The sequence below is a fragment of the Gobio gobio genome (assembly GCF_949357685.1).
Source record: "Gobio gobio genome assembly, chromosome: 15".
Classification (NCBI taxonomy): domain Eukaryota; kingdom Metazoa; phylum Chordata; class Actinopteri; order Cypriniformes; family Gobionidae; genus Gobio; species Gobio gobio.
The window spans coordinates 42,071,700-42,096,642 of NC_137108.1; the positions used below are offsets into that span (position 1 = coordinate 42,071,700).

A 24,943-nucleotide genomic window follows, 5' to 3' on the forward strand; every position below is an offset into this window, starting at 1 on the left:
TTAAACTTTTTGATGATTTTCTAATTATATGACCAGCACCTATATAGCCTATATATATATATATATATATATATATATATATATATATATATATATATATATATATATATATATATATATATATATATATATATATATATATATATATATATATATATATATATATTATGTACACACACACACACACACAGAGAGTTTGAAATCGTACTCTCTAGGTACTTATTTTGAATAAGTAGGCCTAGCCTACTTTCTCTATAGTATGAATGTGTGTAGTATGAATATAATCCGGATGTACTACATTCACCATGTTATCATGCGACCTACCAGTGTCAGTTGCAATTTACAAATCCTCTCCCGTGGCCTCATGGGATAGTAAAGTGTCCATCGTATGCCCACTTCAGAATCTCGAAGGAAGAAGTAGGTCATCTGGGTACTTTTTGCCTACTCTTTTATGAGTACTGTGAATTCGCACATACTTATTTTGTCACATAGGCTAGTGTTTTAGCCTACTATATATTAGGGAAGTATGTGATTTGGGATGCAGCCATGCATTCACTGGCCACTTTATTAAGTAGGCCTACACCTGTTCAACTCGTTAAGGCAAATATCTATTCAGCCAATCACATGGCAGCAACTCAATGCATTTAGGCGTGTAGACATGGGCTGCATCTTAAATCGCATACTTCCCTAATATATATTAGGCAAAAACACTTTGTGACAAAAGTAGTATGTCCAAATTCACAGTTCTCAAAAAGAGTAGGCAAAAACAAAATAGAGACTTATTGCTTTTTATTTCTTACTTACATTACTATTAATAATAATTATTTATAATATATATATATATATATATATATATATATATATATATATATATATATATATATATATATATATATATATATATATATATATATATATATATATATATATATATATATATATATATATATATATATATATATATATATACATACATACAGTATCCATCATTGATCCTTCATGCCATGTCAGGAAACACTATAAATAGAGACTTATTGCTTTTGTTTGTGAACGCTCATTTTCCAGTGTAATATCTATTTTTTATTTTTTAATTTGAAAAATAACTTACATAAATCTCTGTACTCAACCATACTTGACCAAGACATAGCCTTGGCATGAACACATTGCACCAAAAAAAAAAGAAAGAAAAGAAAAAAACAATAGAAAAGGCATTTGAAATAGAATAGAACATACATTTGACATCATGAGACATTATCCCACTTCCATACATTTAGTGTCTGCTTTAATAGAGATCTCTTTTAAAATTCTGAAGATTGTGACAGAAGTACACAGAAATCATAAGTCGACTGAAAGCTTGATTAATGAATAAATGAATCAGAAAAATGTAGAGTTCGTTTTCATAGGAAGAGGTGTAATGTCTCAGTGTATATTTCCATTCAGGCATTGAAACGAGGAGTCATAAACTGCTCAGATATAAGAAGCTCTGATTATTACTAAAAAATAGAAAATAAAAAATAAATAGGTCTTGGCTTGTAAATAAACTAACAAAAATATATTAAATGACTTCTACTTTCTTGAACGGAAGAAATAAAAACCAAAGGTATTTCGTGTGGCAATATCATCGTCCCGATGTGCATTTCTCTGCAGACAGCATCATGCTCGGAAAACTGTACAGCACAATACTGCGAAAGTCAGTGAGCTGCAGCCGCCTCCGGTAAAAAGATCTCGGAAATTTTGGGCTCTTTTGTCAGGAATGCTGCAGCTCATATTTCCGTAAAGATATAAAAATCCCTGGTCACATTTTTCCCTTAAATTTGTCAACAAAGTATGATTTTACAAGGTGGAATGTTCATTCGGAATTTTGCCCTTCTGGCCCATGTGAGACCACTGCCCAATTTTCACTAAAATTCAATTCAGGGTGAAGGGGGGAGAGGATCGTTGTCGACATGCACTGTACAAGAAACTGCTTCTTTTTTTTTTCCTCCAAATATCGTCTTTATCAAAACATGCTGAGTTACTGTAAGATGTGCCCAAGCCATGTTGCCAAAAACCCTTTTCAACATGCTTGTTAAACGAATGAACTTCAAACAATATACAGACTAAAACTAGAAGAGCTGTAGGAAATGAACAGCCCTGAAAATTCAAATGAAAAATAACGGGAACAATATCGGGGGACAACAGAAGCAAGAAGTACAGAGAGTTTACCCTGGGACAAGGGAGAAGTAGAGAAACATGTACAATTTGCACATCATCTTTAGCTTCATAAGGCTTACGCCTTTACAATAATAAACCATAGACATTTTTTTTTACGTCTTTGTCACATGAACAGATTTTTCACTGTAAATAAAATGTTAAGCTCGTCATTTAACTGCTTGTCTGTAAAAATACAGTAGAGAGACCAATGAACGGTCTACAGGACAAAAAACAAGGTTTCATGTTCTTCTTTTTTTTTTCAAATCACACTGTATGCATTCACTCCCCATGAAAACCATGCACTAGTGAAATTTATCTTTAAAAATAATAGAAATGGTTGAAAATGGCTGATCCGGTTTGTTTTTTCTTTTCTTTTTTTCTCATCATCATCTTTTTTTGCGAGTAGCAGTCTGAGAAAATTATTTATTTTCTATTTACTTATTTTTATTTTTTTTAAGTTCAGCTAAAGTTGTGTCCATGCAACAAAAAACTTGTTATTTCTTCTTTAGGTTTCATACAGTATCAAGAGAAGTAATTCAATTTGATCTTAAAAGATGATCCAAACCTACATGTCATCTCTGTATTGATCTAGCAGAATCATATCTGGGGAGTGAGGTGACCATTCCCACGTCATATTCTTGTTTTGTGTGTACATTTCTGGGTCTGTTGGCATGGCTTGACCCAAGGAACACTGTTAGCCCATGTAGATACAAATACATCAACATTAAAAGAAACATAAATGGAAAATGAAAGTCGAAGAGAACGTTTCACCCCATTTCAAAAAGGGCTTCTGAAGAACTCAACATTTCGCTTCTCAGTTCAGGCTCAACTCCAATGGCTTCAAATAGGTTCTAAAATCAGGAATTGTGACGTTCCGTGAGCTAAGGAGCCCATTTCCAGCTTCGTCTCGTCCCTGCCCTCTAGGGGGTGCTCTTTGCGCACGGTGTGTGCGGCTTTTTTTTGCGAGCAAAAACAGGACCGCTTTTTTCACCCCTAAGAAACAAGCTCTGAACACACAACATCAAGCATGCAGTGTTACCGGGGGGACAGGACCTGTCGCAAATCTCAAACTCCACCCATTGGCTGCTACAATAACGCTATATTTCAGGAAACTGCTACGAGCGACCGAACGGGCCAGACCCGCTGTCGAGAGATGCCTGCGAAGCTCTTCTGGTCAATGGGGCCAAGGTTGGGTCGACCAGTGAAGAGGGAGGAAACAGTTTGAACCAGCCAATGACCATGTTGGACAAGTCCAGATCATCTAAAAGTATCTGAGCAGCTCCCATGAAGGATTTGTGGTCCATACGTCCATAATCTCCCCACACAATGATCTACAATGGCAAGAGAATTAAGAATTCATCAATTAATAGACTGAGGACATTCTGTAATTTTCTTATTTGCTCAATTTATTCAATCATTAAACTGCATCATATATGCTATCGCTATATACAGTATATATATATATATATATATATATATATAAGGGGTGTAAAGGTCCAAGTATTAAGTATTCTGTCCATTTTATCACGAAAATCAAGCAACAAATGCCATTTTGATGCACTTTAATTTGACGTGACTGATCACTGTATAGGCGCGTCAGTTCAAGCGCCAGCTCGGCGCGCGAGTAAACGCTCTCCTAATCAAAGAATAAACATGAATTAACATCTAAATGTATGTTGAGGATACATTACAGCTTACTGAAACGTATCATATGTCGTGTAATCGCTCAATCAGTGTTTCAACGGCAGAAAGACGTCAATCAAACAGCTTGTAAACAATGTCACGTAGCATTACATTTACCTCAGAAGTCATTCAGTGTCCACAGCTGGTTAGTTTTATAATTAGATTTAGAAGTTAATGCAAAAACTGCCTACATGTTTGTATACAATATGATATTTGAGTGTTGATTATTATATCTAAAAATAAATAGCAACTGAATTTAGGCTAATAGTTTGGGCTCTGTTGTTATGTGCAAATAAGGGCTCCTATATAAATATATATATATATATATATATATATATATATATATATATATATATATATATATATATATATATATATATATATATATATATATATAATATATATATATATATATATATATATATATAAACTTTGTTAAATCGATTAATCGCATCCAAAATGACATTTCATGTTTACATAATATATGTGTGTGCGCTGTGTATAATTATTATGTATATATCAATGCACACTCATATACATGTATATATTTAAGATATTTAGCATGTATATACTGTATATATTTTTATAATATACTGTATACAAATTTTATGTATAAATATATATTTTTTTTATATATACATGCATGTGTGTGTATACATTATATATACACAATTATACACAGCACATGAAATGTCATTTTGGATGCGATTTATCGATTTGACAGCATTATATATATATATATATATATATATATATATATATATATATATATATATATATATATATATATATATATATATATATATATATATATATATATATATATATATATATATATATATATAAATATGTATCTCTCCATATATTTCAATTTTATATAAAACATTTTTTTTTTTTAAATAAATCCCTTCTCTCTAGATAAGGATTGACCAAATGATCATGTGATAATGGCCAAATGACTAGTAAATAAACCCATTAGTGATGATATAATACCTGTAAAACCTTTCCTCCTGGAGCCTCTTCAAACGGCAGCTGCTGCTGGTAAAGAGGGTCCAGTGTTTTTCGTGCTACTTTTGTTTTCTTTTTGGCTATACAGGCTCCATTCTCCAGTAGATACACCTTCACATAAGGGGCTGGAAGAGAAGAACAAAGATGGAGTTAAATTGTGAGCCATGACTTTTCAGATGGCTGTGAAATCACCTTCAGAAAGGATAAACACACTCACCTGGCAGTGCCTTAGAACTTGATTTTCCCACAAGGCCTCTGGCTCGGATGACCTCTACCTCTAAGGCTCCTTTCTTTTCTACCATCCCGATCTGAATGTCACCTAGACAGGAAAAAAACCCCAAGGATATATGACTTACACATGATTAATATTACTCTAAGGACTTGCATCAGGGGAAGTGTGACTGGAGCATACAGAAAGTCAAATAAACAAGCGCTTACCCATAGGGGGCGTGGCTAATGTCTGTCTCCCCACAAGCTGGGCGGGGCCAAGTCCATCCAGGAAATCACTGAACTGACTGTCAGAAGAGAGTCTCACTCCAGGGAAGATGAGGCTGAGAAAAAAAAAAAAGGTTTTGATTAGGAAATTACTAGAGCTTGATCTCATGATTTTTTTGCTCTTAAAAATATGGGTTCCATACATTAAAGCAGCTATTATTCTACTGTACAAAAACATTTATTTGAGCTGTAAAGTCAACAGAATTGCTCTTTTTTTGTGATGAGACTGCTGCTTCCTGAAACTAAACAGCTGCTTTCTGGTGATGTTGCATGTATTGTGGAAAAGTTACCAGGCTTATGATTTTAAATGGGTATGGCATCAGGGGAACGATTTGATATACACATAATTTTAACCATATAATGTTTAAGTCTTTTAATTTTAATGTTTATACTGGTTCAATGCCCTGCCCTAGACAGTAAATGCATTGGGATTTTTGTTCTAATACAAGAATGAATAGAAATTATTTTCTGTGGTAAATGACAACAGACTACAGATGCTATTGAATAATTTATTATTTTTATTAATGTATTTTAATACTAATATTTTAAAACATGCATATACACATAAACATTCACTTATACATACAAAAGTTTTTCGACCTGTAAGATTTTGTATGCTTTTATAAGAAGTTTCTTATGTTCACCAAGGCTGAATTTATTTTATTAAAAATACAAAAAACAGTAATATTGTGAAATATTATTAAAATGTAAAACAACTGTTTTCTATTTGAATATATTTTAAAATGCAAGCATCATTCAGCATCATTACTCTTCAGTGTCACATGATCCTTCATAAAAAAGGATAAAACATTTGTGTAAAAAAAAAATAGAAATAGAAACTGAAATAGAAAGCTTTTGCAACATTGTATTAGCGTTTAAAATTTTTTAAATTAGCGTCGGTAAGATTTTTTTTGGGGGGAAAGAACTTAAAGAAATTAATAAATTTATTGTGCAAGGATGCATTAAATTGATCAAAAGTGACATTAAAGACATTTATAATGTTACAAAAGATTCTATTTAAAATAAATGCTGTTCTTTTGAACTTTCTATTCATCAAAGAATCCTGAAAAAAACGTTTTAATCATATAATCAAAAATGTTTCCTGAGCAGCAAATCATCATATAAGAATGATTTCTGAAGGGCCATGTGACACTGAAGACTGGAGTAATGATGCTTTGCCATCACAGGAATAAATTACATTTCACAATATTATATACTGTTTTTTTTTCCTTCGTATTTTTAATCAAATAAATCCAGCCTTGGTGAGCATAAGAGACTTCTTCTAAATACATAAAAAATCGTACCGATCACAAACTTTTGAACGGCAATGTACATATGAAGTGAAGTGAGGACAAGTATGGTGACCCATACTTGGAGTTTGAGCTCTGCATTTAACCCATCCAAGTGCACACACACAGTAGTGAACACACACACACCGTGAACACACACCCAGATCAGTGGGCAGCCATATTGATGCGGCGCCCGGGCAGCAGCTGGGGATTCGGTGCCTTGTTGTGGTATTGAGGGTGGAGGAAAGCGCTGGTTATTCACTCCCCCCCACCGACAATTCCTGGCGGACCTGAGACTCGAACCTGCAACCTTCGGGTTACAAGTCCGACTCTCTAACCATTAGGTCACGACTGCCCGATATGCCACTAATATACACACTGTCATGCTCCTCAGAATGGTTTTGTGTGCATGTGTGTTTTATTACTCACTTTCCCTCAGAGCTGTAGCTGTTCATGCTGCCGTCATTGGATTCGCGGCTGGCCTGTCGGGTCATTCGGCTTCGCATTTCTACGGCCAGACCCGTCTCTGTGCTCCTCTGGATGGTGCTGCGCAGCTTCTTCCCTCCTGCTTCTACAGAGACACAGAGAGAGAGAGAGAGAGTCAATCGGGATATCAAGACGTCTCAGGTGGAGTGATGAAGGACACGTTTCTGCACATTGAAAACCAAAAGCCTCACACGTGGCTCAGATGTGACAGCTGATGAGCTGTAGATCTAGAGAGGCTGTGAAATGAAGTGTTAGGCACACGTGGTTCTGCTCCCACTCAACAATTTCTTGTTTTAGATACAGCGCATTTTTCTGTTTCTATATCTGGCGTACAGTCATGCCATAGTGTCTGTTACACGAGACGCAGGGGGATTTGACAGGACGGGTTGTACAGGTGCACTGAAGCAGAATGAAGCCTGACATGACCAAACACCTCAACCTGTGTCAGCTGAGCAACATCTATCATAGAGACAGGAGAAGTGCATGTTAAATACAATAATGCATGTCTTGCATATAATACTGTATGTTTTCAATGTGAAAATACTTTCTTCTTTATGTAGGCCGTTCATAGGCCGACTTCCTGAGGATTGTAAACACTGTGGTCCTTTCAAAAACAGGTTAAAACGGCATTTCAGTTCAATCAATGGTGTCATTTTGAAGGGGTTTGGCAAACAATGGTAGATGAGATGGTAGGAGAGTTTGGGAAACTTGTCTGGAAACGTTCATTGTGTTCATTTCTGTCTGCAATTTTGTGCCGTGCCGCTATAGAGCATTTTAACTTAATAATTTAAAGGTTTCCTAAGGTATGCTAAAGGGTTGTTGTCACCATAACAAAAAGGAGAAAAAAGCGTTTTGTCTCATTTTTGCCTTTTTTATTTTATAAGGCTCCCAGTAGAGATATAACTAACTATAAAGTTGCAATGTTGCCTTCCAATTATTCACAATTCCGCACTAATTAATAATATTGCTGTTGGCTGTAAGTCACTTGAGGCTAAAATCACTGTAAAACAAGTCTTCTGTTGAAGTACAAAATGAATGCAAATCTTGTTCTTTTGTTGCCAAATAGAAATGGAAAAATGAAGGACAGTAATGTGAGGGCTAGTCAGAATGCACAACCCATCTTCAATAGGTGAGAGAGAAGGCTACAGGAAGCAGACATGGCTGAGCTGCTGAGATTCAATCATTCAGTCGCTGGTTACACAGGCTTCATTTTCATTTCATTCAATGTCATCCGCCTCTGCTTTCGGCCCTGACACGTAGCTGAACAAAAGAGGATGACGACTACATCGGCGGATGTGATTGTCTTTTTCTGTGCTAACAGCACACTTGTATATAATAATCGAGAACTCATAACAGTTGTGGTCTTGTTGAACTTGACCAAGATGAACATCATTTACTCTTATGTTGTTCCAAACCTGAGTTTCTTTCTTCTGTTGAACTAAAAAGAAGATACTTTGAAGAATGATGGTAACCAGACAGTTGACGGTAGCCATTTACTTCCATTGTATTTTTTTCCTACTGTGGAAGTCAATGGGTGCAGGTTTGGAAACACTTCAGGGTGAGTAAATGATGACAAAATTTTCATTTTTGGGTGAACTATCCCTTTAAGATTCAATCATGCCATGTTCTCTGATCATGTCTTGGAAAGCTATATAAAATGATATAGAACATGTCCAGGTCATATTTCAACCCAAATCAAAAGAAATAAATAAGAAAATTATGCTTATTTTAGGACCAGAAATATTTTGCTTTGTGACATTATCTTCATGATAATTAAGCACATTTCTTCCAAAACTGTCATTATTATAAATGAATCAAATCTATATTTTTAAATGACTAGCTAGCTAACTAACTAACTAAATAAAAAAATGAATAAATAATAATATATTAATAGTCATATTGAATTGTAAAGTGTTTATATATTATGATGGTATTTGTGTTGTATGCCTTCAATTTATGCTGATAAAAAACAAACCATATTACAGTATGTATTCCTGTAGTACAGTAACAATAAAAAAACCTCAAATTAAAATGTCTGGATTCATTATGATAATGGTGAATTTTAGGAGAAATGTCCTCAGTTGTAATGAAAATCATAAAATAAATGCAAAAAAAAAAATGACATAGGCTTTATTTTCTCTATGCAAAATAAAATTATTATTTTTTTCTTTTGATTTTGGGGTAAAATGTGACCTGGGACATTCTCGTGAGATACACCTAGTAATTATTATATATAAATGAATTGAAGAGAATCCGGTTGTGCCTACACATCACACTAAATCATGCAAAAGTCATACGATATTTCCTATGATATTAATCTCTATAGCGACTGAAGGGGGAGAGAGAGAGAGAGAGAGAGAGAGAGAGAGAGAGAGAGAGAGAGAGAGAGAGAGAGAGAGAGAGAGAGATGCTGTAGAGAAAGGCAATCAAGCACCTTCAAGGTCAAAACACATGATGATGCTTGAGTCCCACCAAAACCATCAGAAGACTGCATGGCAATTTAGTGCTATAAAAATGACACTGCAATTTATGCACATAAATAACTGTATTTTACTGACAGCCATGCATGATTCTGCAGATTATTTATTTAAACTCCACCAGAAACCAGATGCACATAAATGATCGCAAACCAAATTAAATATGAAAGGAAAAATAGTTGGTATGCTCACATAACACCAAATATTCTGCCAAACACATAAACTTTGACATGCAAGATGCCCATTTGGACCTAAACACTTAATATCTCCACATGTTACACATCTTCATCCTCTTACCTCCATCTTCCTCATCGAAAGAATTCATGCAGGGGAAGTAGACGGCCAGCGCTTCGAACGAGGCTGACAGACTCATGCGGCTCTGGGAGCGCTGCATGCGGCCGCCGCTGCCCGTGCCCGTGCCGCTGCCCGTGGTGGAGGTGGCATCGTGGCTTTGCCTGCCCATGCTTACAGCCGGGTCGAATGGAGAGGATGCTGTGGTGCTGAGACTGCGGGCGTTGGGTTGAACTCAGAGCAAAGAGCGCTCTTAAACATCACTTAATCTGCAGCGGATGCAGAACGTGGGTTTGTTTTGGGTTCTTCAGCTGGAGAAAGCTCTGCGTCGACTGATCTCCCTGGAGTATGCAGCATTAGTGTGCGTTCGGTACTCGGCGCAGTGAAGCTGTCTGCTCTCCTCGCGCTATCTCCTTTCTAACACAGGAGGGAGGAGTGAGGCGGAGCCTGGCCCCTTTTCTTGCATCCTCCCCCGGCCAATCACAAGCCCCGGTGTGGCTCAGCTCTTCAAATGCTCCTCCATGCGCATGAGCTTTACCCAGAGATACTGCTAATGTGTGTGTGTGTGTGGTCATTAGGAACCTGAGCATCTCTTGCCCTGACTGTCCACATGCCAGTCACACACAGTTCACGTGTTAAACACACACACACACACACAGATAATTCCTCCTTTCTCATCAGCTCTTAAAAAGACGAGATTTAATTCTCTGTGCTGACGTACATCTTTTATCTCAGGCCTCCACCTCCCTCTTCACTATCTCGCAGTGTAAATGTTTACCACAAAAGATGTCCAGCCACAGAAACAGCTGAATCACTGCTATGCCCGAAAAACATCCCCACATAAATGCATTGCAAATATTTGAATAGTCATAACATAGCAGCCATATCCAACCATTTTCAACAGCCACTTCAGGCATCAAGTTCAGAGAGGAATAAGATACTAAGTTTCTGGCGAGGAATAAAAATACTAGATATTTGCATTATGCAAAACATGCAGCCACGATACAAGGGTGCGTGCCCGGCCGGGCAATGCTATGTGGTTTTTAAGGCGTTATGAAGGTCAAAAGCTCCCACTCTCAAAGTCTATATGACAGGGTTCATAAACTTTGATGACCTCTAAATATGATGATCTTAAGGACCTCTTTCCTAAAATATAATGACAGCTAGACAATATCCTGCATAATGACCCATTTATACTATATTTTAAAATAACTGTTCTCTACTTTATACATTTTAAAATGTAATTTACTCCTGTGATGGCAAAGATGAATTTTCAGAAGCCATTACTTCAGTCTTTAGTGTCAATCTTAATTATTCCAAACGTTTGACCTCCAGTTTGTGTGTGTGTATAGGCATATACACTCATCACTGTTCAACTGCTCGTTAATGCAAATATCGAATCAGCCAATCACTTGACACATGTAGACATGGTCAAGACAATCTGCTGAAGTTCAAACTGAGGATCAGAATAGGCCCTTTTCACATTTCCGGGTTTCTCAGAGCGGAAGTCGTCATAGTTGGGTTAAATATTATAGCTGTGAATGAGAAAATGCATTAAATATTTATTTGTGTGCCCATTTGCTCAAATAGCAAAAGAAAAACATCACAATAGTTATTTCACAACTTTCAAAAAGAGGGAAAAAATAGAGTGAGATTGATAACGGCAGTCAAAAGAGAGAAATATATGAATTTTTATCATCACTCCCATAGACGCTGTATTAGAAACACCCTCACAGCAGCGGTAACTCGTTTTTTGTAATTTGATGCAAAAGTAATAAAATACAAAGTATTAGTGTTATAAATGTACATGTTAGGGGTGTGACGAGACTAAACTGTGACGAGATTTCTTGTCGAGGTGAAAAGCTGTCTGGTGCAAGCCTGTAGTGCTTCAGTCAGAAATTGAAGCTTTCGGGCCTCGATCGCCCCCCGGTGGCCGGTCCCAGTATAGCTCCTAAACCCCGCCTCTCCATGTATTAGAATGGGCGCGAGACACACTAAACAATTTAATTACACTTCAAATAATTGTTTCCTAAAGATGGTTTCTGTCATTTTAGGCAGTTTTTATTACAATAATTTCATTTCAAGTGTTCGTTTTTTAAATAAGTTTAGTTTTAGTGAGTTATTTGATGCTATAAAAACGAGGGGTGTGACGTCATGATTGACAGCTGAGATTGACGGCTTCTCTGAATGAACTTGTCACTGAGGCACTAACGGACTTTTTTCTGGATTTTTGGGAGGAGATTGGAGCTTTAGCTTTAATTTCTACACTTCCATAACTGTTTATTTCACACCAACATAATGAATTGTTCTGCATCTGCGAGAGTGTGGGCGGGCTTTTGATAATCGCGCCTCTACTTCCTGTTCTCTACTGCGCAACTCCGGTCCCGAGATCGCTACTGCGCAGACTCGGTCCCAAGATGTCAGCGCCGTGAGCGGGCCTATGAAAGCTTCAACTTTGGTCAGCGGAAGTCAATGGAGTCGCGTCGTCCATATTTTTTTACGGTCTATGGTCTGGTGTCATAATGTCATGACGGAGTGAGTGTGATGGTGAAGTTAGGACAGAATAGGCCAACACTACGTTTACATTACGCACGTTTACATTACGCAAACTTACGCAAGTTTTGCATTTTATATAAATAAAACCTATTTAATTCAGGCAGATAACAGTCGCTTCAATTCCATCAGCTCACCCAACACGAACTGATCACGTGACAAGAAGACATTGAGCGTGTTATGAGTGTGTTACGTGTGTTAGTTAAGCGCTCGCATTGTACGAGTGTGTGTTACATGTTAGTGGACTCGACCGTGGTGAGTTTATATTTTAAAATGCGCGTTCAGCACCACCGCTCCCTATTCCCAGAGTATGCACGATCGCGAAATTCAAAGTGAAAGTAAACGCGAGCGCGCATTCAAACGCGATTTCAATACGTTACCGCTGTTTGAAAGCGGCTCCTTGAGGCACGCGAATATCTCCCAATATAAAAGCTATCCCGTTGTAACCATCTCTTAGCTCTGTATCATGCTTGAAGATAAATGTTGTCTCTATTTGCACTTTGAATATTGAGTACTTTGATTATGGTTATTGTTTGCACTTAATATCTATGATCAATTTATGGGAAGGAGGTCAAAAGAAGCTCATGTGCAGTTCTAAGGTCTGAAGAGACAATCATACAGGAAAGAAGCCTGTTGAGTTTTTGCCAAAACCTTTACAGTGCTTGAGTATTGTTGTCTTTTACTGCATATGATAATTCATACTCAGTAAGTAGAACTGAAACAACATTCATTACAAGATGACGAGTTAAATCATTTCAAATGCACCTGCAAAAATTTTTCTCGTCTTGTCTCGTGAGATAAGTGTCACACCCCTAGTATATATATATATATATATATATATATATATATATATATATATATATATATATATATATATATATATATATATATATATATATATATATATATATTTAAAAAATTAAAAATACAAAAAACGTTGCAGGATTTACGATATTGATGACTGTTAAAGCGCGTCATCACAGTCTGTGAAAAGGGTCTATGGGGAAGAAAGGTGATTTAAGTGACTTTGAACATGGCATGGTTGTTGGTGCCAGACAGGCTGGCATGAGTGTTTTAGAAACTGCTGATCTGCTGGGATTTTCTCGCACAACCATCTCTAGGGTTTACAGAGAATGGTCCATAAAAAGAGAAAATATGCAGTGAGCCGCAGTTCTGTGAGCGAAAATGCCTTGTTGTTGCCAGAGGTCAGAGGAGAATGGCCAGACTGGTTCGCGCTGATAGAAAGGCAAAAGTAACTCAAAAAAGCACTCGTTACAACACGAGGTCTGCAGAAAAGCACCTCTGAACAACACGCCAAACCTTGAAGCAGATGAGCTACAGCAGCAGAAGACACAGCGGGAGACACTCCTGTCTGCTAAGAACAGGAAACTGAGGCTACAATTTGCACAGGCTCACCAAAATTGGACAACAGAAGATTGGAAAAACGTTGCCTGGCCTGATGAGTCTTGATTTCTGCTGCAACATTCAGATGGTAGGGTCAGAATTTGACATAAACAACATGAAAACACGGATCCATCCTGCCTTGTATCAACGCTTCAGGCTGCAGCTGGTGGTGTAATGGTGTGTGGGATATTTGGACCCCTTTGTGCAAATTGCGCAATTGACAGCCTAGCAGAGTATTGTTGCTGACCATGTCCATCCCTTTATGACCACAGTGGATCCATCATCTGATGGCTACTTCCAGCAGGATAACGCACTGTCACAAAGCTCAAAGCATCTCAAACTGGTTTCTTGACAATGAGTTCACTAAACTCAAATGGCCTCCACAGTCCCCAGATCTCAATCCAATAGAGCACATTTGGGATGTGGTGGAACGAGAGATTCGCATCATGGATGTGGAGACAAAAAAATCTGCAGCAACTGCTAGATGCTATCATGTCAATATGGACCAATATTTCTGAGGAATATTTCCTATATATAAAATATACGATATATATATATATATATATATATATATATATATATATATATATATATATATATATATTGAAAAAAACATATCCCTAAAACACTATCTGGTAATACTCTGGTCTAAGATATTCATGTTGACTTGTTTGATGGCTCTTTTACATCGCGAGCTCTGAATTTCTTCTAGCAGACATAACACAGTGTGCTAATACTCCCAAACCTGCCAGAATGCACTCTCATTCTGATTCACTGCCAAATACGAGCCTTCTGGAGCTGTGAAACAGCACAGGGGGCAGAGGTGACGTCTCAACATCCTCATAAAAGAATACAGCAAAAGGAAGGAAGCAGGCGATTTCAGCACAATGACTGAACTAGTCAAAACTAGACTTTCTCTGTGAAACTCACCAGGACTGACAGCCAGAGAATGGAAGTTTCTACAGCCAACATGTTAAATGCTTAAGTCAAATCCTAGTGACCCACATGTGCAAATAGGACAATCTGAGACTAAAGTGAAGCACAAGCGAAACTAAGAACTCAATGAAGGCTCCAGAGCTATGAAAGAGCAATCTCGGAGAAATAAATCTTTCCATTGGGTTACAACATACACTGTAAAAAAAATTGGGGGGAAAAATTGTGTAAATTGATCATTACATATTGGCCCAATAAATGACTTCCAAATAATTATCGCCATGCAAAAAGATGCATTGTACTAATCATAGCTTAAGGTCTTCACTCAAAATTAAAATTGTATATTCACCGAACATATTTAATTGTGCTCAGTCAATCTATGAAGTCGAAGTGAAAAATCCATGTTGGCTGAACAAGTCCTACGTCCGAAAAACGGTATACGCATGCGCAAAATGCGCTTGAAAAAAAAAACGTTCGTGTGGAGATTTCAAATGCGGAGACGCGGGAGCGGCAGCGCGAGCGCGAGCGGAGCCGAACCAGCAGGTGCTGAAGACCGAGACACATTCCCAAGAGAATAGAGATATTCATCTCACAACGACTTTGGTGAGTATTTAGCACTGGAATTATTCTCCAGAGTTTTGCTTTATGACCGGGTATGAAGTTTAAAAGACATTTTGTAGAATCATGAGTTCATGCATTCCTTGTTTTCATGAGTGTGTTCTCGTTTACCACATAATTATCTAATGGTAGCCTGTAGCCAATAGTTTTATTTTTCTCATGTCTTATATGTCTAAAACAATAGTTAACAAGGATATTAAGTCATTTGTGTGATATGTGCGGCATGCGACTGTTGAACACGGTGCGTTTGGCGTCGGCCTCTTTCAGGGCTTGAGTTAATGCCTTTTAATATCAAACACGTCAAGCTTGTGATTTTCTGATGTCCATTCATTCGTCTCATCCTCCTTATATAATGAAGAAACTTCTGTTCTGTCTCTTGCCAGATGTGATGCAGGGGAGCTTTGTCATTAATGTTAGTTTTTATTTTTATTTGCAGGTTTTTATCTTGCAGTGCAGCGTTTTCTTCTCCACTTTAAGACATCCTGTTATGCAGAAGACTTCTTGAATGTATTCAGAGTTTTTCCTTATTGAAAATAAGGTATTTTCACCCAAATATCCTGTGTTGGAATTTACTTGTTAATAAAGTAATGTGATAAAAAGTCAACCCTGTTGTCTGTTTCTGTATTTTGCTTAATATATTTATGTTTTTAGTCATTTTTGTCTTTTGGGACAGTGAGAAATAAACAATTGTTACTACAATTTAAAATATTGACAACCACACAGTTTCACTGTAAAACATTTCTCCAATTCAAAATTTTCTAGTGACTGATCACATCTAAATTTTTTAGTTGGCCAAATTGAAAAATTTTGATGTGATCGGTCACTAGAACATTTTAAATTGGAGAGGTCTGACATTTTTTACAGTGTTGGTCAATTACATTTTTCCTTTGGCTCAACATATTATTTCTAATTGAGCCCATGTTAATAGACTGTTGCCACAATGGATAAAATTCAATTCACAGAAATTCAATTTGGCCAATTGAAAATTTTAGATGTGACCAGTCACTAGAAAATTTTGAGTTGGGAAGATTATACATTTTTTACAGTGTAGAGCAACTTGCTCACATTTGATACATCTCTGAAACTCCTCTATTGTCATTCAGGGAAACGTTGTTTTATGATTCATGAGTTTCAGCAGATACACAGTACAGCCTGAGACCACTAACAAAGAACTATTAAATCAAATAAAGTCAATACAACCAGTCAGAAGGTTTAAAAAAAATGGTAGATTAGATGAACACATTTATGAATCAGTGTATTCGATCAATCAGCCTCCTACACTACAGTCGCTACTACTAAACAATACAGATATCATTGAATAGGCTGTACCGCAGCTTCCTTTGTACATCAACCACTTTGCATTTCAAATTAAAAAGCCTCTTCATAATGTTTTCCTCTGAAAAAATCCATTGTAAAAAACTATTCATCTACATAAGTCGGCCATAGTAATTGAAATAAATGGTTCAAGAGCTTCAACTGGCCTACAGTCCCATTATTTGGACAAATGGCATTGTCAATCATGAACACTATGATTTTAAAACACAGTCCTTTAAAATTCCACTTTGAGGGGTAGAGGACGTGTGACTAGGACTAGTTCACCTACATCTATACTGTAAAAAGTGATCAATCGACTTAACAAAAGTGAGGAAACCCGTTGCCTTAAAATGACTAAGTAAATAAACTGAAATTGAAAAAAAAAAGTTATATGGAATTATCAAGTTTTTATCTGTCTGTCCGTCCGTCCATCCATCCATCCATCCATCCATCCATCCATCCATCCATCCATCCATCCATCCATCCATCCATCCATCCATCCATCCATCCATCCATCCATCCATCTATCCATCTATCTATCTATATGAATGAATTATGATGTTTATATCAAACCTGTTTCAAGAGATTACTTGGTGCTCAACTCGAGTGTGAAAACAAAACATGAAAGCACAGGCAGTCCGCTCATGCCTGAGAGATGAGAGCAACTCATATTACGGGAATTTAAAGAATGTCATGTGTGAGAAAAACACAAAGATGTAATGTCCTGGCAGATTGGCGTAAGGGTGAGACTGATGATGTTTTGACCAGCTCAGGCGGCCGTGTGTTAGTGTGTAGATAAACATTCTTACTGAATGGCATGTTTACATCCTCTAATTCCTGCCTTCATTCCTGCTTTATGTCATGCCACACCAGTTAGGAATAACCAACATAACAGCAGAGGATGTGAAAGATCATTAACACAGGGACTCTTTAGAAAGCATATATATTACAAAAAAATCTGTAATTAAAATAATCATTGATCATCATCAACTATGTCCATTTAACAAAGGAAAAAAAAAAAACAAGAAAATGTCTGGGTAATTTTTGACCACAAAATCAAAAGGAAAAAATAAGATATAATGTTTTGCATGAAGAAAATTACGCTTATTTTATTATTTTTTCAGTACGATTTTTTTTTGCAATTCGACTATTTTCATGACAAATATGGAAAACATATACAATTACCATAATGCATGTAAATATTATTCCTATTACTGTAATACAGTATGTCCGATTGTACAGTATGTCAATTGTACATTAACAAAGTTCTTTACAAATAAATTAAGATTAAACTAATGATTTTTGGTGGCACTTTATTTTACAGTCCTGTTCCCATGTACATACTGCACTTAGTTATTGGTAATAACTGGGTACTAACCCGGAACCTTAACCCATGTAGTTACCTTATATTATCCAGTACACTGCAAGTACACATAAGTGCATGTACTGTAAAATAAAGTGCAAGCAATACCTTTCATAATTAAACTTTTGGGGTAGATTAAACTTAAATGGCATTCAAATGTCACCGTGGAAAAAGATTTTGATGTGAAATATGGAAAGAAGAGGGGAAAAAATCCTGCACACAGTCGTAGTTTTCGCAAGTTGCAAGTCTGTGATGTGAAATATGGCTGGACATTTCTTGGCAGTTTTCATAAGATCCACCTCTAAAAACCACCTTCAAGTAAAAAAAAATTGATATAATGTCTTTCTGTCAGCTGCGAAGTGATAAACCTCACACTTTTATTCTCTTAACACGTCTAATCAAGAGAGATGCGATACAGATGGAGGAACGACCACTTCCTCCGTCGGTGTGTGGACAGATGGAGAAAGACAGAAAGAGAAAGACACGGAGACTAAAGTCTTGCGCTTTACAAATGGCCCAGATCGAAAGAACTGGCATCTGTGCAGCTGACTGAACGTCTGCATAAACAACAACAGCTATATGAGGCTGTGATCGAGACGTTTGTTTGAAAGCAGACAATCATGTAGGAAATGAACATGCAGGTATTTCAGTGTAAAAAGGTTCATTCTGCAGATCTGAGATTCACAATATTATTGCCTATACATGGTCATCATCACAACTGAGCAAAAAAGGAGAGCTGAAGATAGTTTGGTTTTCCCCCTCAACTGCTTAGTAACTCAAGTGTCAGATGAGGAACAGGATCACTGGACTATTTCTCATGAGCTTGTTTTTGAAATAAGGAAGTCCATCTATGGGAGAATGTCTTTGAACACGGAGACATTCATGAGACAAGGCCAGACTGAATAAACAAAGACTTGACTGTAAGCCGCCTGCGTCGAGTTTTGTGACAATTGCACCAAATGAAAACTGAGAAATCAGCTGCACTATAACATTTCAGAGACGATGCAACACGAGCACAAAATATAAACGCATATTACAAAAACATTCCAAATGCAATGAGTCACAATAAGACTTCCCTTGTGTCCTTACAAATAACAGAATAAAACCGTTGCACCATACTAATGTTAGTCAATCGATGAAAAATCTAAAAGTCATACATGTTGACTAATTAATCAAACTAACGGCTCTTCAACACTCCAACAAGACCATTCATGGAAACTTAGCTGACATCGTGACCAAATTAACATATGAACTCTCACATTTACATATGAATGCATATTCAGTAGTCAGCTATTGAACTTGCCCTGATGAATGACAGTATGAACTATACCAACACTAAGAGGTTAGTCAGTCATAATAAAAGTCTTTAACATACAGAACTCTTAAAAGTACAGTAGCAAAACTTAAGGGTTAGAGAAAGGGTGGAAAACCATTTTTGTTGCAAGATGCATTGAATAACATTATGGGCCCTATCATACACCCGACGCAATGCAACGCCAGGCGCGACGCAAGTGTTTTTTGATAGTTTCAGCCCGACGCAGTTAACCTTTTCACATCCAGTGCCACGTTGTTTAAATAGCAGATGCACTTGCGCCCATCTGTTCGCCCATGGGCGTGCTGGTCTGAAGACGAGGTGTGTTCAGGCACATTGTTGGCGTGTTGTTATTTCGAGGCAACTGAAAACGACTGTATTTGTTGTGTTATTTAACTGGCTTTTAAAGGGAATAGGAAATGAGACTCTGATTGGTTTATTGCACGTTATGGCCAAAACACACCCATGGCTCATTAAGAGACTAGGTATAACACTTTTTGGACCATGTGCCTGGTGTGCCAACCGTTTTTTTCCGTCTTTAAACTAGCAAAAGTGGATTCAGACACACCCTAAATGCACCTGTGCCATATGCTCAGATTGTCAAAATAGGGCCCTATAAGAGACAAAAAAAATGGTACAAAATAATATAACTGTTAAAACATTAACTCTCCCCGTCATAGATGGAATTTTACAGCAATCCATGTTTAAACTGATATACAGTAGGGAGCGCTATTACACATCTTCTGAAATAGAACAGAATCTCCGGATTAAAACACAGGCGAAAAAGAAGCAGAAACAAGTGATAGAAGAATTGTTTATACACTCGTAAGCTAATGCAAAAATTAAACAGCATATGCAAATCAAAACTGCCTAATGTCACCGAATGAAATGTTGATCAAGGAAAAGGTACAGGACTGTACAAGCTTTGGGTGTGTTGATTGACGCAATCTACTCCGTACAAAGACTACTCTGGATGTAGTCTTTTGCCCTGTTCAGACTGTCAGTACAAATACAATTTTTGTCCATATCTGATTGGAACCCTTCATATTAAGCAAGAGTGAACTGCAACAAAAAAATTTTTTAATTTTTATTTTTTTGAGTTACATTCATGTGGTTTGAAATCCAATTTATATTGGTTTTATGGAAATCTCTGTCAGTCTGACCGCTCTAATTTTCGCGTAGTTAAGCAGCGGTCACAAGACTTTGAGCATACAAACTTTCTTCGGACAATGCAACAGTCATGATATGATGTCACGCTCTGAAGGGTCTTTTTTTATAAACATAAATTCAACATATAACAAATAGTAATACACTCAAAATGTAAAAAATATACAATCTACTTGAAAAATATAATTCTTTTAATTCTTTTAATTAATAAAGAGGTCACACCGTGGTGTTTCGATCTTCTACTGGTCACACATCTTGGGGTGATGTGAATTTAGAGGTCAGAGTTCACCAAACTTGAACTTTGGAACGCAGCAAAATGCGAAACTTTTCGCATGAGCTTGCGTATTCCGTTCTGATGCACTTTTATGCGCTTTAATGGAAGTTAATGGAACGAAAAGTGCAGTGTGACCTCCCCCTTTACGCGGAGATGACATAACTAATTTTTTTCTCCTAATTTACATGACAACTGCGGTTTGGGGGAAGGAAAATGCAAAAATGTTCAACATTTTCAAAGCAATTTTTTTTTTTAAACCAATACCATTATCCATTAAAAACTACACAACTTGAATTTGTGAAAACGGCGACGTCATGCACATGCGTATTTCGTGTTCAGTCTATAGGCGCGTTGAGTTTCTTTACAAAGTAACATCGCCAACTAATGGCCGTTTACTTTTTAGTCATTTTTGCGAATCCGTGTTTTGACAACACTGTCTGTACGCGAAAAAAGCAAAGGTAAACAATTTAAGTTTTTAGAACATTGTTATTGTGTAAACAAACCCAAACTGACAGTGTGAATGTAGCCTTAGACAAAAACTCTATTTTCTCAGCTTTCTGTTTAAAATTTAGCGTTTTTTATGAAACGTACCCACATTTAAGTGTTGACAAAGAAAGAATGCATGAAGCTAGAATAGATTTAGGCTCTGTTCTATCTTTTAATATATATCATGTTTTGATATTCATACAACCAAATATCCTGGGGCCATGAAATTTTGTGAAAATGATCAGAAATTCTGGCGCTGCTTGCGGGGAAAGGTTTACAGTGTTGCTTATTTACTTACAGACCTCACTTGTGTCAAAAATACTATCATAAATGTGTAAGTAGCGAGAGCCAAAACAGCAAAAGCAAAGCATTTTGTGTGTTTTATTCATTAAAACACAGTCAGACTGTCTTCAACTTCAACAACACGGTGTCTGTGTAAATCTGGTTCATATGGCAGCGCAGCATCTGATCAGCTCTGTCACCATGGTGACACTCTGTTGGATATGCATTATCTTTATCTTTACAACCAATGATCGGAGATAAATCCATGACGATCACCGTGGCCTGACCTTTACAAGCGAAAATAACAGGCTTTATGAATAGAGAGAGAAAATGTACCTAATTCTTTTTTTAGATTGCTTGAATGTCTTCTGTGATTATGCTGAAAATCTGTTTCCTATCTTGGCAAAAGTATGCTACCTTTTCTTTAAAGGTTCATGAAATACTAAAACTGTTTCCTTTAGATTTTTTTTTATTATTGTTCTTTGAACTCAACGACGAGTCAACACATACACAATAGTCAACAGCATCTCGTAATTATTCATGAGACTGTGGTCTAATCCAATTAGAAGGCACCAGTCTAATTATTATTCATGACATGGATGTTTCCTATGACCTCTTATGACCATTTCCACCCTCTTTCTGATCTTTAGAATTCAACAGGCAGTATTTTTGGCTGTAAACAAATACAAATACAAAAAAAAATCCTTTTATATGTAAAGTTCTAAAAGTTAACATTTATACTATTTATTGATGTTTTGAATTAGCTTTTATTTTTATATTTTCATTTTTAATTTTAATGTAAGTTTTAGTAATTTTGTCACATGCTTTTGTCCTTTTTATTAATTTTTTATATTTCTATTTAGCTTAAATGTATTTTTATTTCAGACTTTTAGTTTGAGAGGTAATTCACAAGGCAAGGCTTTTGTTTAAGTTTTTTTTAATGTAAGTTTTTCATCTAATATTTCAATTTTAAAAACGTAAACGTATAAAAAAGGTTAAAAGACGTATGTTTTAATGTTTTTTTGTTTGTTTTAGCTAACAATAAGAACACTATGGAGCCCCTAAAGGGACATAGAGATGGAAAAAATATATTTCAATTCTTTTGTGTTCTCTCACAAATGTTTTGTGTTCCTCCGAGAAACTTTGTGTTTACCTGCAAAACTTTTGTATTCTTTGCAAGTGGACACAAAGATTCTTGGGGGAACAGAAACATTTTGTGAGTGAACGCAAAGCTTCTCGGGGAGCGCTAAACATTTGAAAGAGAATTTGAACCCCTCCAGTCCTACTCGCCCCGCTCCGGCGTCTCTGGCATGGGCGGCGTGTGCGCTATCAAGGATGCTAAAGACCACAGTCTCTAGTGTCAGTCGCTAGTGCACCTCTCGAGATCAGGAAAGTGAGGTTTACACACACAGCTCTCCCTAGATGGCCTCCATTACAAACGCAAAAGCATTGACGTACTGTATAATTTTTCATTCCTATCTCATATTTTTTTTATAACCATGTCCCTTTAGTGGGGGACTGTAGAACACAGCAAACAGCGGCCCTTTAAAAAATATCGTCGCTGTCCGATGAAAACCACGTATGTCCATTTTGCCGATTTTTCGACGGATTGAATGTCCAGGTTAATTTCCGTATACAGTATGCTTCACATATCTAAATGGCCAATGAAAAGTTGTGAAATCATGTCATCTGATTTTCACGTATATCCATTTGGTGTCAAAGCTGTCCATCACGCCGCGTATCTCCCGCCCTGTGGAAGCATCTCGCCGGTCTCGTGAAGTTTCATCGAAGCTCAGCACTGGATAGCCGAATAACACTGTGAGGTAAAGTATCAGCAAACGTCAGCAAAATTACGGTAGGACTGTACAAACAAAGTATCTAGCATTACCATGTCAGTGTATTGATTCATTGTCCCTTCATAGTTTGCAAGAGACATTTAATACATTTATAATTAATATTAAATAAACTAAGCGTATTTAATAAACTAAGACGTAGGCTATTTAATAAACTGAGCATATTCCTCTGTCAATATGAAACGCGACTTGGCCATTCTAATTAATGATCGGAAGAACGTGTATCGACCACCGTTACTGTAAAATATGCACGTATGTCCATTTAAACTCAATTTTGGTCAAATGTGGATTATATCATTACACTGGCAAGAATATGGTTACATGTAAAGATGCCGTACCAAGTATGACAACGCTACATTCAACTGCTTTTGAAATACGGTGTTTTTTTCACTTCCTGAAAAGTAACCGTTTTGGACATAAGTGAGTTTCATCGGGCAACAACGATATATATATCTTGTTTCCACAGAATTAGAATGACATTGCATGTTCTGTTTAACTTTGTTCATTTATTAACTTCCCAAAGATGGAGGGCAAGTCTGAATAAAACTTTTCTTCTTTAAACACTAAATTTAGGTTTTGGCGAAAATGATGTCCACAAAAGAGACGAGACAAAGTGCGTATCCAGCAAATCCACCAGACAAGATCTGCGAGAGAACTGAACCGGCTTATCTACGGCCACACATACTCACAAAGCCCCACTGAGACCAATTACATCTCTGTCGAGCCAAAGTACGGTGCTGAGATCAGGGCTCAGGATAAGATGAATTACTACTTCATCTTCACATAGTTTTGCTCATTTCCAGGATCGACGTAACGCGGCCGGGGCGACATTCCACCTTCTGAGAGCCGTTCGTTTGCATAACATCTAGTTGAGGGGGTGAGAGGGGGCCGTGGAAAATCGGATCAGAGGAAAATCTGCAGTTCGCACAGATCACCATGGCTACAGAGAATGTGGCTCTGTTTCGTGTCAGGTATCCGGGTTTGTCACAGCAGAAGGTACTCGTGTGCTACTTTCTCCAGCCGCATTTTTCCATACGCACCTGCTGCAAAAATAAACGTTTAACTTGTGAGATTAATTCAATATATTTATACTACTGGGCTGTGGAATTCTTGAATCTGTGACAGTAGTTCTCAACCTTTTTTGGACCAGCGCACCCCTACCCATTATCTAACCCCCATTATCTTCATTTATATTGTGTCTGAATGCTAAACTCTTGATTCCACTGTAAATTCGGCAGCTGCGCTACAGAAAGCTAACAGAAAGACTGAAGTAAATAGTCGTTGCTATGGAAAATGATAACTGGTTGTAAATGGTGTGACACTTTGCACCAAAAGCACATGGAACCCATTAAAACCAGTGATTCTGACCACATTGGACACGCGCCAAATGGCCGGAAGTAAACAAATCTGGATATATACTGGATATATACTCGCTACTGGATCAGCACGTGCTTGCGCTACT

General features: G+C 37.0%; 1 protein-coding gene across 3 annotated transcripts in view; it reads right to left on the reverse strand.

Moving 5' to 3' along the window:
• Positions 1-1,061: 1,061 nt before the first annotated feature.
• rims2a (regulating synaptic membrane exocytosis 2a) overlaps positions 1,062-24,943 on the reverse strand; it is a 159,634-nt gene continuing 135,752 nt past the window's right edge. The window contains exons 1-6 of one of the 3 annotated variants that reach the window (XM_079837859.1): positions 9,929-10,312; positions 7,098-7,239; positions 5,323-5,435; positions 5,102-5,203; positions 4,870-5,009; positions 1,062-3,524 (exon numbers count right to left, since the gene is read on the reverse strand). In XM_079837859.1, coding sequence (XP_079693985.1) covers positions 3,309-3,524; positions 4,870-5,009; positions 5,102-5,203; positions 5,323-5,435; positions 7,098-7,239; positions 9,929-10,094 — 879 coding nt within the window. In that variant the 5' untranslated portion in view covers positions 10,095-10,312 and the 3' untranslated portion in view covers positions 1,062-3,308. Of the gene's footprint in view, positions 3,525-4,869; positions 5,010-5,101; positions 5,204-5,322; positions 5,436-7,097; positions 7,240-9,928; positions 10,313-24,943 lie in introns of those variants that run through there. The other 2 variants (XM_079837858.1, XM_079837860.1) reach the window with 2 other exon arrangements.